The 16015-nt window shown below is 32.5% G+C and overlaps 2 protein-coding genes across 2 annotated transcripts in view; both read left to right on the top strand.

Annotated features, from left to right (window-relative positions):
- The window catches only part of LOC108743428 (GRAM domain-containing protein 2B-like), a 15033-nt gene extending 9507 nt beyond the window's left edge, over positions 1–5526 (top strand). Inside the window, exons 4-6 of the mRNA XM_025975801.1 lie at positions 1319–1500; positions 3155–3258; positions 5021–5526. Coding sequence (XP_025831586.1) covers positions 1319–1500; positions 3155–3258; positions 5021–5275 — 541 coding nt within the window. The 3' untranslated portion in view covers positions 5276–5526. The remainder of the gene's footprint in view (positions 1–1318; positions 1501–3154; positions 3259–5020) is intronic.
- Positions 5527–11281: 5755 nt separating this feature from the next.
- Positions 11282–16015, top strand: part of LOC108741638 (GRAM domain-containing protein 2B) — a 21136-nt gene continuing 16402 nt past the window's right edge. Inside the window, exons 1-3 of the mRNA XM_025975796.1 lie at positions 11282–11498; positions 13153–13256; positions 15019–15269. Of these exons, the coding sequence (XP_025831581.1) occupies positions 11297–11498; positions 13153–13256; positions 15019–15269 (557 nt within the window). The 5' untranslated portion in view covers positions 11282–11296. The remainder of the gene's footprint in view (positions 11499–13152; positions 13257–15018; positions 15270–16015) is intronic.

Raw genomic sequence — 16015 nt, 5'->3', positions numbered from 1 at the left:
CCTGATAATGTGTGTACAAAATTTCATGATGATCCACCGAGTAGTTAAGGCGTCAAATTGTAGCAAACAAACACATTTAATTTTTAATTTTTATTAAAATAAAATACCAAAATTCAAATAGTTTGCTAGTTTTACAACGGTGTACATAAAAACGTATCCTAATTTACTTCAGCCCTGTACTGTATCTTTTGAAGGGTGTATTAAAAGATATTGTGAACATTCCCGGTTTTAATGATGTAAAAATGTTCTAAATTTTTCTGATGACTTTCTCGCCTGATCATTTCTTCGTAATTGTTTTAAATATATTAGTAAGTACGAAATACGTGTGTTATTTAATTGAAACGAATGTCCATGTTATGCGAACTTGAGAATTATCTTTTTCAGTTTCCTAACTAGGATATTGATCTTTTTTTATGTAATAAAACACTTCCTTGATTTCTTAATCTAGATCAAGATATGTGCAATAACGAATTTTGTTTTTTATATTTGTTTAAAGAAAATTTAAAGTAGAAAATGCTGTAGATAGTATTAAGTAGGTGTTAGTTTGGTTGCATACATATACGAACGTTTTATAATGAAAATTGTATTTTCTTCCATTTTACTGTATATGAAATGATACCTATATTGCATTTTATAATAGTTATTAAAGGAAGGAATATTTAGTCAGAGTTACATAATTTTCTGTATAATTTCGAGTAAAAAACTTATTTTTTTTTTTGAAAATTGCCGTTTTTATTTTTCAGTTCTCGACTTACCTCGCATTCTTTGAAGGTGCCATTTTTTTGCTACTAACTTAATTGCGAAACACGACAATTTCTTTTGTTACTTAATATTTTTCGATTCGTATGGTTTCTTTTATTTTATATTAAAGTTCTGAAATATTTTGGTTCTACTTCTTTTAATCAACAGAAAATTCATCGACATTGTACAAGTTTGTGTGAAGGAAGTCCCACATACTTTTAGTATCTACGCAGTAGGAGTTCATTTTCTAAAAGTGTAGTAGAGGGAAGTTTGACTCATTATCTTTTAAATATGTTCGATTCGATAAGAAAAGAAAATCTATTGTCCCTGATCTTTATTTATACGTTAATTTTTTTGGCTACAACAATGGCAAATTGTTTAGCTCTGTCGATAAACGTTTTTGGAATGAGTAATGGATGAGTCTCTGATGAGTACCAACGTTTACGGTACCAAGAGTGAAACGCATAACAGTTATAACAACAGATGTTGGATTTGTTATGATAAATTTTAGAATTTCCCTTTTAGAATATATTTTGATTGATGATTATTAAATTAAAATGTTGCTCTTTTGTTTCAGGGGCAATATAAAGCAACTTTCCAGTTCTGCACCTACAATGACGGCTCAGGCTCGGACTCCAGAGCCTCCTAGTCCAAAAGCTACGACCAAAGAAGATAAACTACCCACTACCTCAAAAGCAAGGCAGAAAAAGTTCCACAGGCATTTTCCAACAGTTGACCTGGACGAAAAAGTTTTAAATTGTAAGTAATAATCAAGCAAATTCAAGAATTATAATGTAATTAACACAATATCACTTAATTGGAAACTCCCATAATCATCATAAGGTCGTCAGTCCTAAGATTGGTTGGACAGGCACTTCCACTGTTTCCTATCCTGAGCCAATCTTCGTCCTTCCCTAAAACTAGAAAATCCCACATTCTTGACTATTTGCGAACAGTAATTTAATCTAGGTCTCCTTCTACTCCTCTTAACTCCTGTTTCTGCCTCTAATATGTCTCTGACTAGAGCTTCATGCCTGATAAGGTGTCCTACCAACCTGTCTCGTCTATTTTGTTATTGACTTCCATAGAGTCCTCTATTCTCCTATTCTTCTTAATACCTCTTCATTTCTAACTTTCTCTATCGACGGTATCCTCATCATTCACCTGTAATGTCACATTTCGAACGCTTATAACCTTTTCTTTTCCACCGCACCCACTTTTCGTGATTCGCACCCGTACAGTGCCGCGCTCCAAACATATACCCTTGACAATCTTTTTCGAATTTCTAAACTAACCGTTCGCGAGCATAGCAGTGACTCCTTTTTATGAAAGGCGACTCGACCCTGTGCTATCCTCTGCTTTATGTCCTTACTACTCCTTCCGTCCTGACTTATCTGACTTCCTTGTATTTTCATACAATACTGTTTTATAAATAATAATAAGATTCAGTTTAACTACGATATAACAAATAACAGTTCTACTAGGTGTATAAAATGTCTGTGTTATCATTTCGTCCTAGTTCAATGTTGTATAATCTTCAACATTTCATGCTGTTAAACATTCTAAAAAGTTGATAACAATCCAGCTGGCTAGAAAAACGAACGAGGATGAAGATAACACACGAACAGATTTGTGTCGAAGTTGACCTTTCCTTTTGATAGGAAATAGATAGTTTGAACATATTGTTTTCATGTTGTTCTCGAATTTAGTGCCGCGAAGACGCGTTAAAATTATGGTTGTTATTATTAACATTAATATTCAAAATTCAATTAATAAATATAAGTGGTGTATATTTAATGTGGTTTGTTTGAAACTGACTCCAGAAATACATAAGTAAAATATGAAACAGTAGATAACTTATGAGGTATGTAGTAGTACTTTTATTACTGTATTTAAATATCGATTTTTTGTTGCTTTTTATATTTTTTCGAACAGTAATACTTAATAGGTATCACATGAACTCAAAATAATTTTATTTATTTATTATCTTTAGCGTCTCTTTATCAAAATAAGTGACTATTAAATGAATAAAATCGACAACCTCCAAAATTTGAATAAATAAAAAAATGTGAACAGATATAATTCATTGTTTACCACAGGTTATCCGAACTTTTACGGGACATAGTACCTATTAATCAAACCTTGGTAAAATTCTAGTATGTACGAATCCCATGTTTCCCGAGGATTTTGTTCTTGATCTTCATCAGTCCAGGGATTTTCCTGTCTAAAAGTCTAAAACAAAAGCTAATTAAAGTTGATTTTATAGGTTCTTAAACAACAAATTCTTATAAACAGTTTTTGGTTTCGATTTAAACTTAATCTGAAACTAAAATTTTCATATGTTTGTTCTCAGTGGAGAAAATAATATTTTAAACCAAATGAACTAGATTTCATGGTGTTTTTTTTCTTCCAGATTACTCATGTGCTCTCATAGGGGATATTCTTCTCCAAGGGCATCTTTACATAACGAAAAACTACTTTGCTTTCTACTCAAATGTCTTCGGATACGTCACAAAGGTAATTGTTTTTAATTTTTTATTTTCAAATATGCGTTACGCACTAATAAATTCTAATTACAATGGCATCTGCTATAGATATTTTTAAATTGAAATATTATGAGACTGAATCAACAAAGCAAATTATTTAATTTATTTGTTTCATAGTTTTAATGCTGTTTTAGATTTTTTTTAATTAAAACTTTATAATAAGTATGTTGTTGGTGCAATGTTTACTGCTTATGAATGTTTGAGTTAACTTAATCTAAAAAAACTCGCAGGGTGGTTAATGAGCATGTCGCCTTTGCAGTGTTTCTGAATTACTGTGCAAATGACTTTTGCTTTGTTCGTTAAAAACAGTGGCATAGCGTGAGTTTCCACCACCCAAGTCCCGGGGCGCATCCCAAAGCCGCTTTCCCCTTTTTGACAATAAATATTTTTGTATTTAAATTGGTCGGCATTGAAAATATGTACTTAAAAATTTATATTTTTAAGTTAGCGTTTTAGCAAATAAGTAACGTTTATTATTAACGTAAATTGAAAGTGTATAGGCATTTTTATAAATAGGAATCTTCCTTATTAGACTTATGTTAAACAAGAATAAGAAATACTCAAATTTGCCTTTTTTACCTTACGCTATAACGTAAACCAATTGGGTTCGACTATTCGACTCTCATTGATTATGAATTACTACTACAAAATTTGGTATCTTTACTCACTAAATGCCTTGGAGCATAGCACAAATTATTAAAAATCTAGCCACCCCCATATTTGCGCCATCTGGGGTCATGGCACCCTTTGTCAATGAGAAAAAGTCTTGTGAATCTTCTGTGGAAGGTTTAAAATATGACCTTTTCCAAGATTGACTTATTACAATACGTTTATTTGTTACCTTTATATTCGAATTGATTTAAATACTTATTTTCGACGACCATTAAAATAATTGTGGTCCAATTTTGAAGAAGTGAATTATTGTGTATATAAATATTGACTGCTGAAGCCGTGCAAATTAAAAGCAAGAAGTTAATAAAAGGAATACTAAGAGCTAATGTAGATTACAGACATCAAAGTAATAACTCAGGCGTAGGGTCTTATTGTTAGCACGTGGTGAAGGATTAAATCAATAAAATTAAACTTAAAGTTTCGAAAATTGAGATTTTATTAGAGAAAAAAAGATTAATATCATGAATTGATGTATCCAGTGGTTAAATTAAATGTTTTTTATCACCCTACTGTGATGTCTAGAATCTACATGCTCCATATGCCCTATTAGTTGCGTATCAGCTTCCACAGTGCCTATTTATATCCCTACATAATTCGGAAATTTCGGAAACAATGTTTATCGGTTTGAAACAAGAAGAAGTAAGTGTTTAGCAAGACGTGAAGAAATGCAAAATTTTTGAAAACAAGAACTGAATTTTTCTGTCCATATAGAAGATAACGAACAAAAATAAAGATAAAAAAAATATAGACAGTGGCGTAACTGGCGAAGTGGCGCACGCTGAAAGTGCTGCCCCAATCCTGTGATAAAAATTAAACGAATTCCAGTTCGGGACGGACACTATTTGCCGTTCCTGAGTGGTGGCAATGTGCCGCCGCCTGGAACGGGCCGCCCTCCGCCCTATTTACGCCACTTAAGTCGAAAAAAGAAAAGAAACTTACAATGACTAAATGTGAAGATTAGTATAATAAAATAGTAGTAGAAAAGAAGGAAGAAGGAGTAAGTTTGTTTGGATCTTGTAAGTGAATTCGTTTTTTGATTTTTTTTGCATTTTCTTTTCCAGTTACTCATTCCACTTTTGACCGTGGAAAAGATCACGAAGGAGAGAACGGCTAAAATAATACCCAACGCGGTTGGCGTTGTGACAAGTGAAGACAAACATGTGTTTGGCAGTTTAATGTCCCGTGATAACACATTCCGGCTTATGATTAAAGTTTGGGACGCAGCAAGAAACAGTGCCATGCAAAACAGTCTTCATGTCGAAGAGGAGTTATTGGTAAGTTCATGTATTCATTATTTACAATTTTCGACACAGTGATGTTGAACAACCACTCAAAATCGTGGACTACGGAATGATATAGGGGCGGAATATAAAGTGTGAATATAGAAAAAGGTAGCGAAGCTCTAAATTCTTCGGGAATATTAAATTCGGAATAAGCGTCGGAGAACATTCTTCTGCCGCCTACCTCCCCTCCTGGCCAGCAAATCTCCGCAAAATTATTTTAAATGAGACCTTATATCTTCTCAACAAACCTTTAAAAGACTAAACATTATTCACAAAATGTATCAAACAAAAAAAAAATATCATTGAATAATAATGCAACTTTTTTGACTTTTGAGTCTAACCTTTATAAGATTTGTTGCATGTCCCACAATTAGGTTTGTATGTACCTATCTGATTTGCATTCTTCTTCTAGTAAGGTTTTTATTGTATTTTACATTGCCTAAGGAGTTATTGGTTCCAAATGATATAGAGGAGTCAGTAAATTTTGAAGTATGTGTGGCTGTAGATGCAGAATATCGTCTAATTCCTTGTTGAAATCGTCTTCAAGCAAAGTTAGCAATATATGAAGACTTGAATAGACTGAAGTATTTCATGTGTTAAATAAGGGCTGAATCGATAACACAGCTTTCATACGTGATAAACACGTAAAACAATTAATAAGAACGTTTATGTTCTTGATGATGAGAACTGAAAAGATCGAAATCGTAATTCGATTTTGGTCATCATCATCATAAGGTCGTCAGTCCTAAGACTGGTTGGACACGAACCTCTACTCTTTCCTATCCTGAGCTAATCTTCACATTTCCTAAAACTAGAACAACCTAAACTATTTGAGAGCAGCAATCTAATCTAGGCCTACCTCTACCCCTCCTAAATCCCATTTCTCCATCTAATATACCTCTGACTAGACCTTTATGCCTGAGAAGGTGTCCTACCAACATATTTCGTTTATTTCTTATTGACTTCCATAGAGTCCTCTGTTCTCCTATTCTTTCTAATACCTCTTCAATTCTAACCTTCTCTATCCACGGTATCCTCATCATTCGCCTGTAACAACACATTTCGAACGCTTCTAACCTTTTCTTTTCCGCCGTGCCCACCGTCCATGTTTTGCACCCCTACAGCGTCGCGCTCCAAACTTTAACAAGCTTTTTCGAATTTCTAAATTAACCGTCCCCGAGCTTAGAAGAAATTTCTTTTTATTGAAAGCTACTCGACCCTTCGCTATCCTTTGTTTTATATCCCTACTACTCCTTCCGTCCTGACTTCCTAGATACCTCTGGTAGTTTCAATAAAAAACTTAAACACTCTTACAAGTTTAAATACCTTAGTAAGGCCTTGTCTAACATACGAAATATTTAGATATAGATATAGTGGCACCAAGTACTCACCAGATGGTGATACACTCCTCTATTTGCATATCATATTGCAAATTATTCATTTTTTGTGTTAATTTTACTTTTTTAAAAAATATGACACTGTAATGCAGTCATTGATTTCTTTTTTTTTTTAGACTGTTATACCTTATTATTATTCGCGGGGGGCTTTTTTCTGTGGTGATTGATCATCGGGAGAATTGTAGAATTTCATCAATAAGTAGTAGTAAAAGTTATAAGGTCTCTTTTAAAATAATTTTGGGTGATTTTTCTTGAGGTTTTTTCCGAATGGATTTTTTTCAGGGTTCTTTTTTTCGAAGAATTTTTTCCTAGATTCTGCGTGCATTGAGGTGATTTCTATTTGTTAGTAGTAACTCGATATTCCTCGGTATTCTTTGTTTTGTTTTCTTTCTTGATGTGTTAGCTGACTTCCTCGATGTCGAAAATTGACAATCTCTGTTATGTTTAAAATTATGGTTTCATTTTAGTCCATACTTGTCTCTCAATTTCATTTAAAGCCGCCCCTAATTCCTCCTTCCTATCGTGCAAATATCACTATATTATTTGTAAATCTAAACATGCCAATATTTTACCCTTGCGTATCTAAATTGAAACTAACTTGCAATTGAAAGGAATCATTGATAACGTTAATCTATCAGCCACATCTTCCCTGAAGATTAACTTCTTTCTATAGGTCAAAACGTATTTTAAATAAAATTGGATTAATTTCTCATGAATGTTTACTTGATACATTTTTTAAAAAAACACTGGCTTGTTAACTGAGCAAACTTCACCCTTCATCCTTTATATTTCTATTGCTCCTTCCATCCTGAATTATCTGATATTCTAAACACCAAAAATCAGCGACTATCTTTATATCTCCCCCCCCCTTTACTTACGTTTTCTTCCCCTGTATACCAATATTTTTGTTTTTATTTATTTTCATCCCTACTACTACTCCTTGCCAGATGCTAAAACTCTTATATCATCTACAAATGTAAGCATACTAATCTTTTACCTCTGTATATCTATCCCTAAAGTTGTCCTGTTTTTAATGTGGTTTATTGGATCTTCGATTTATAGACTAAGAAGTAGTGGCGACAGTATGCATTTTCGCATGACTTTCTTCCTAATATTTATTTCTCTACGTCGCTGCTCAAGTTCTATAACTATTGCTCCTTATATAAACTGTATATCACTCTTTTATCTCTGCATCTCATTCCTGCATTTTTTAATAGGTATTATATTTAGTATCTTGTCTTATTTAACATTGTCAAAAGCTGTTTCTTCTTCTTTCCAGTAAAGAAACGCCCAACATGCAAATCTTTTAATTATGAGCTCTCAAATTTTATGAGCTGTACCATTTGGACTCGTTTCTTTCCAGTCCATCCATTTTGCAAAACTACCTATATCTAACGACAAACGAAACATTCATTTAAGTTTTCTCATAATACTTATCTTTACTGATTGTAACAACTCCAGATAATTGATAAAGTTTTTGGCATATTTTGAGTGTGCTTGAAGTTTTTCGTTCGTAATTATCGTGACATTTAGTTATTTATTGTTTTCCGTAATTGGAAAGAGCTTTATCGTGTTATCATTTATTACTTTAATGTTTCTATTAATGTGTAATGTTCTAGCGTATGTTTGCATTACATCACTTTGCGGTTAAAAATTGTTGAAAAACAACAAAAAATTCGGAAAATAACTTTATTAAAAGGCTTAAAAGATATTATCGAATAAAAATGGCAAACAACTCATTTCTCCCTTGGCCTTGAAATTGGTGTAACTGAGATAGCTGATGATACGATATTATGGATCGAGTGGACTATTAAAACATTTAAGTAAATGATGGAAATATTCTATAGCTACCCTTACTTTTGATATCTAGTATATTGTCGTATATTTGGAATTTTTAATCAAAACTTTAAAACTTTGCTATTTAGAGCATTATTTGAGTAAAAGCTTCGGTTAGGTTATGGTATGGGGCATGGAGGATATAATAAAGGAGGACGAACGCTTTTCTGAAAACTATCCTAGAAAAAGGGACAAACAGTGAGGCGCTGCAATGTTGTTCCTTCTCCTTTACTCCAATCACCATGATATATATGGGCGATCGCAATGATTAAAATATGGGTTCTATGCACCATAGGTGCGGTATCATTCCGACTAGTTTTGAATGGGTTCAACTAGTTACTATTATTTCTGTAAATTATTCTATTTTAGGATGTTATTAAATATAGGAATGCATAAAGTATATGGGTTGCTTATTGAGTAGGTGTTGATATCTGTCAATTGTTTTTCTCGGTCTTCGTGAGACGTATTTGTTTGTGAAATAATGACGTAAAGCAACTGTCAATAAAATTCCATTTTTCTTTCGGGAATTTTGCTGTATAATTAGTAGTATTGTATCTTCAATGACTAAGTAACGTAAATATTTCTGTTTATCGCCTTTTTCTTAAAATCAATTGAAATGTAGCGTATGTGTAAAGCAGTTGCTAATTATTTTCGCGTTTAGCTTCGTATTGTGAACACGCACTACTTGAAATAAATTAAGTGACGTNGTATATTTAATGTGGTTTGTTTGAAACTGACTCCAGAAATACATAAGTAAAATATGAAACAGTAGATAACTTATGAGGTATGTAGTAGTACTTTTATTACTGTATTTAAATATCGATTTTTTGTTGCTTTTTATATTTTTTCGAACAGTAATACTTAATAGGTATCACATGAACTCAAAATAATTTTATTTATTTATTATCTTTAGCGTCTCTTTATCAAAATAAGTGACTATTAAATGAATAAAATCGACAACCTCCAAAATTTGAATAAATAAAAAAATGTGAACAGATATAATTCATTGTTTACCACAGGTTATCCGAACTTTTACGGGACATAGTACCTATTAATCAAACCTTGGTAAAATTCTAGTATGTACGAATCCCATGTTTCCCGAGGATTTTGTTCTTGATCTTCATCAGTCCAGGGATTTTCCTGTCTAAAAGTCTAAAACAAAAGCTAATTAAAGTTGATTTTATAGGTTCTTAAACAACAAATTCTTATAAACAGTTTTTGGTTTCGATTTAAACTTAATCTGAAACTAAAATTTTCATATGTTTGTTCTCAGTGGAGAAAATAATATTTTAAACCAAATGAACTAGATTTCATGGTGTTTTTTTTCTTCCAGATTACTCATGTGCTCTCATAGGGGATATTCTTCTCCAAGGGCATCTTTACATAACGAAAAACTACTTTGCTTTCTACTCAAATGTCTTCGGATACGTCACAAAGGTAATCTATATGAAACTAATTTTTCTCTCTCACGGAAACAGTACTTTTTTTTCTGTATAAAAGTACCCTATGTCTTTTTCTAAAGCCCTGATAATGTGTGTACAAAATTTCATGATGATCCACCGAGTAGTTAAGGCGTCAAATTGTAGCAAACAAACACATTTAATTTTTAATTTTTATTAAAATAAAATACCAAAATTCAAATAGTTTGCTAGTTTTACAACGGTGTACATAAAAACGTATCCTAATTTACTTCAGCCCTGTACTGTATCTTTTGAAGGGTGTATTAAAAGATATTGTGAACATTCCCGGTTTTAATGATGTAAAAATGTTCTAAATTTTTCTGATGACTTTCTCGCCTGATCATTTCTTCGTAATTGTTTTAAATATATTAGTAAGTACGAAATACGTGTGTTATTTAATTGAAACGAATGTCCATGTTATGCGAACTTGAGAATTATCTTTTTCAGTTTCCTAACTAGGATATTGATCTTTTTTTATGTAATAAAACACTTCCTTGATTTCTTAATCTAGATCAAGATATGTGCAATAACGAATTTTGTTTTTTATATTTGTTTAAAGAAAATTTAAAGTAGAAAATGCTGTAGATAGTATTAAGTAGGTGTTAGTTTGGTTGCATACATATACGAACGTTTTATAATGAAAATTGTATTTTCTTCCATTTTACTGTATATGAAATGATACCTATATTGCATTTTATAATAGTTATTAAAGGAAGGAATATTTAGTCAGAGTTACATAATTTTCTGTATAATTTCGAGTAAAAAACTTATTTTTTTTTTTGAAAATTGCCGTTTTTATTTTTCAGTTCTCGACTTACCTCGCATTCTTTGAAGGTGCCATTTTTTTGCTACTAACTTAATTGCGAAACACGACAATTTCTTTTGTTACTTAATATTTTTCGATTCGTATGGTTTCTTTTATTTTATATTAAAGTTCTGAAATATTTTGGTTCTACTTCTTTTAATCAACAGAAAATTCATCGACATTGTACAAGTTTGTGTGAAGGAAGTCCCACATACTTTTAGTATCTACGCAGTAGGAGTTCATTTTCTAAAAGTGTAGTAGAGGGAAGTTTGACTCATTATCTTTTAAATATGTTCGATTCGATAAGAAAAGAAAATCTATTGTCCCTGATCTTTATTTATACGTTAATTTTTTTGGCTACAACAATGGCAAATTGTTTAGCTCTGTCGATAAACGTTTTTGGAATGAGTAATGGATGAGTCTCTGATGAGTACCAACGTTTACGGTACCAAGAGTGAAACGCATAACAGTTATAACAACAGATGTTGGATTTGTTATGATAAATTTTAGAATTTCCCTTTTAGAATATATTTTGATTGATGATTATTAAATTAAAATGTTGCTCTTTTGTTTCAGGGGCAATATAAAGCAACTTTCCAGTTCTGCACCTACAATGACGGCTCAGGCTCGGACTCCAGAGCCTCCTAGTCCAAAAGCTACGACCAAAGAAGATAAACTACCCACTACCTCAAAAGCAAGGCAGAAAAAGTTCCACAGGCATTTTCCAACAGTTGACCTGGACGAAAAAGTTTTAAATTGTAAGTAATAATCAAGCAAATTCAAGAATTATAATGTAATTAACACAATATCACTTAATTGGAAACTCCCATAATCATCATAAGGTCGTCAGTCCTAAGATTGGTTGGACAGGCACTTCCACTGTTTCCTATCCTGAGCCAATCTTCGTCCTTCCCTAAAACTAGAAAATCCCACATTCTTGACTATTTGCGAACAGTAATTTAATCTAGGTCTCCTTCTACTCCTCTTAACTCCTGTTTCTGCCTCTAATATGTCTCTGACTAGAGCTTCATGCCTGATAAGGTGTCCTACCAACCTGTCTCGTCTATTTTGTTATTGACTTCCATAGAGTCCTCTATTCTCCTATTCTTCTTAATACCTCTTCATTTCTAACTTTCTCTATCGACGGTATCCTCATCATTCACCTGTAATGTCACATTTCGAACGCTTATAACCTTTTCTTTTCCACCGCACCCACTTTTCGTGATTCGCACCCGTACAGTGCCGCGCTCCAAACATATACCCTTGACAATCTTTTTCGAATTTCTAAACTAACCGTTCGCGAGCATAGCAGTGACTCCTTTTTATGAAAGGCGACTCGACCCTGTGCTATCCTCTGCTTTATGTCCTTACTACTCCTTCCGTCCTGACTTATCTGACTTCCTTGTATTTTCATACAATACTGTTTTATAAATAATAATAAGATTCAGTTTAACTACGATATAACAAATAACAGTTCTACTAGGTGTATAAAATGTCTGTGTTATCATTTCGTCCTAGTTCAATGTTGTATAATCTTCAACATTTCATGCTGTTAAACATTCTAAAAAGTTGATAACAATCCAGCTGGCTAGAAAAACGAACGAGGATGAAGATAACACACGAACAGATTTGTGTCGAAGTTGACCTTTCCTTTTGATAGGAAATAGATAGTTTGAACATATTGTTTTCATGTTGTTCTCGAATTTAGTGCCGCGAAGACGCGTTAAAATTATGGTTGTTATTATTAACATTAATATTCAAAATTCAATTAATAAATATAAGTGGTGTATATTTAATGTGGTTTGTTTGAAACTGACTCCAGAAATACATAAGTAAAATATGAAACAGTAGATAACTTATGAGGTATGTAGTAGTACTTTTATTACTGTATTTAAATATCGATTTTTTGTTGCTTTTTATATTTTTTCGAACAGTAATACTTAATAGGTATCACATGAACTCAAAATAATTTTATTTATTTATTATCTTTAGCGTCTCTTTATCAAAATAAGTGACTATTAAATGAATAAAATCGACAACCTCCAAAATTTGAATAAATAAAAAAATGTGAACAGATATAATTCATTGTTTACCACAGGTTATCCGAACTTTTACGGGACATAGTACCTATTAATCAAACCTTGGTAAAATTCTAGTATGTACGAATCCCATGTTTCCCGAGGATTTTGTTCTTGATCTTCATCAGTCCAGGGATTTTCCTGTCTAAAAGTCTAAAACAAAAGCTAATTAAAGTTGATTTTATAGGTTCTTAAACAACAAATTCTTATAAACAGTTTTTGGTTTCGATTTAAACTTAATCTGAAACTAAAATTTTCATATGTTTGTTCTCAGTGGAGAAAATAATATTTTAAACCAAATGAACTAGATTTCATGGTGTTTTTTTTCTTCCAGATTACTCATGTGCTCTCATAGGGGATATTCTTCTCCAAGGGCATCTTTACATAACGAAAAACTACTTTGCTTTCTACTCAAATGTCTTCGGATACGTCACAAAGGTAATTGTTTTTAATTTTTTATTTTCAAATATGCGTTACGCACTAATAAATTCTAATTACAATGGCATCTGCTATAGATATTTTTAAATTGAAATATTATGAGACTGAATCAACAAAGCAAATTATTTAATTTATTTGTTTCATAGTTTTAATGCTGTTTTAGATTTTTTTTAATTAAAACTTTATAATAAGTATGTTGTTGGTGCAATGTTTACTGCTTATGAATGTTTGAGTTAACTTAATCTAAAAAAACTCGCAGGGTGGTTAATGAGCATGTCGCCTTTGCAGTGTTTCTGAATTACTGTGCAAATGACTTTTGCTTTGTTCGTTAAAAACAGTGGCATAGCGTGAGTTTCCACCACCCAAGTCCCGGGGCGCATCCCAAAGCCGCTTTCCCCTTTTTGACAATAAATATTTTTGTATTTAAATTGGTCGGCATTGAAAATATGTACTTAAAAATTTATATTTTTAAGTTAGCGTTTTAGCAAATAAGTAACGTTTATTATTAACGTAAATTGAAAGTGTATAGGCATTTTTATAAATAGGAATCTTCCTTATTAGACTTATGTTAAACAAGAATAAGAAATACTCAAATTTGCCTTTTTTACCTTACGCTATAACGTAAACCAATTGGGTTCGACTATTCGACTCTCATTGATTATGAATTACTACTACAAAATTTGGTATCTTTACTCACTAAATGCCTTGGAGCATAGCACAAATTATTAAAAATCTAGCCACCCCCATATTTGCGCCATCTGGGGTCATGGCACCCTTTGTCAATGAGAAAAAGTCTTGTGAATCTTCTGTGGAAGGTTTAAAATATGACCTTTTCCAAGATTGACTTATTACAATACGTTTATTTGTTACCTTTATATTCGAATTGATTTAAATACTTATTTTCGACGACCATTAAAATAATTGTGGTCCAATTTTGAAGAAGTGAATTATTGTGTATATAAATATTGACTGCTGAAGCCGTGCAAATTAAAAGCAAGAAGTTAATAAAAGGAATACTAAGAGCTAATGTAGATTACAGACATCAAAGTAATAACTCAGGCGTAGGGTCTTATTGTTAGCACGTGGTGAAGGATTAAATCAATAAAATTAAACTTAAAGTTTCGAAAATTGAGATTTTATTAGAGAAAAAAAGATTAATATCATGAATTGATGTATCCAGTGGTTAAATTAAATGTTTTTTATCACCCTACTGTGATGTCTAGAATCTACATGCTCCATATGCCCTATTAGTTGCGTATCAGCTTCCACAGTGCCTATTTATATCCCTACATAATTCGGAAATTTCGGAAACAATGTTTATCGGTTTGAAACAAGAAGAAGTAAGTGTTTAGCAAGACGTGAAGAAATGCAAAATTTTTGAAAACAAGAACTGAATTTTTCTGTCCATATAGAAGATAACGAACAAAAATAAAGATAAAAAAAATATAGACAGTGGCGTAACTGGCGAAGTGGCGCACGCTGAAAGTGCTGCCCCAATCCTGTGATAAAAATTAAACGAATTCCAGTTCGGGACGGACACTATTTGCCGTTCCTGAGTGGTGGCAATGTGCCGCCGCCTGGAACGGGCCGCCCTCCGCCCTATTTACGCCACTTAAGTCGAAAAAAGAAAAGAAACTTACAATGACTAAATGTGAAGATTAGTATAATAAAATAGTAGTAGAAAAGAAGGAAGAAGGAGTAAGTTTGTTTGGATCTTGTAAGTGAATTCGTTTTTTGATTTTTTTTGCATTTTCTTTTCCAGTTACTCATTCCACTTTTGACCGTGGAAAAGATCACGAAGGAGAGAACGGCTAAAATAATACCCAACGCGGTTGGCGTTGTGACAAGTGAAGACAAACATGTGTTTGGCAGTTTAATGTCCCGTGATAACACATTCCGGCTTATGATTAAAGTTTGGGACGCAGCAAGAAACAGTGCCATGCAAAACAGTCTTCATGTCGAAGAGGAGTTATTGGTAAGTTCATGTATTCATTATTTACAATTTTCGACACAGTGATGTTGAACAACCACTCAAAATCGTGGACTACGGAATGATATAGGGGCGGAATATAAAGTGTGAATATAGAAAAAGGTAGCGAAGCTCTAAATTCTTCGGGAATATTAAATTCGGAATAAGCGTCGGAGAACATTCTTCTGCCGCCTACCTCCCCTCCTGGCCAGCAAATCTCCGCAAAATTATTTTAAATGAGACCTTATATCTTCTCAACAAACCTTTAAAAGACTAAACATTATTCACAAAATGTATCAAACAAAAAAAAAATATCATTGAATAATAATGCAACTTTTTTGACTTTTGAGTCTAACCTTTATAAGATTTGTTGCATGTCCCACAATTAGGTTTGTATGTACCTATCTGATTTGCATTCTTCTTCTAGTAAGGTTTTTATTGTATTTTACATTGCCTAAGGAGTTATTGGTTCCAAATGATATAGAGGAGTCAGTAAATTTTGAAGTATGTGTGGCTGTAGATGCAGAATATCGTCTAATTCCTTGTTGAAATCGTCTTCAAGCAAAGTTAGCAATATATGAAGACTTGAATAGACTGAAGTATTTCATGTGTTAAATAAGGGCTGAATCGATAACACAGCTTTCATACGTGATAAACACGTAAAACAATTAATAAGAACGTTTATGTTCTTGATGATGAGAACTGAAAAGATCGAAATCGTAATTCGATTTTGGTCATCATCATCATAAGGTCGTCAGTCCTAAGACTGGTTGGACACGAACCTCGATTT

The sequence above is a fragment of the Agrilus planipennis genome, unplaced genomic scaffold (assembly GCF_000699045.2).
Source record: "Agrilus planipennis isolate EAB-ADULT unplaced genomic scaffold, Apla_2.0 scaffold259, whole genome shotgun sequence".
Lineage (NCBI taxonomy): Eukaryota > Metazoa > Arthropoda > Insecta > Coleoptera > Buprestidae > Agrilus > Agrilus planipennis.
This window is presented reverse-complemented; position numbering and strand designations above follow the sequence as displayed.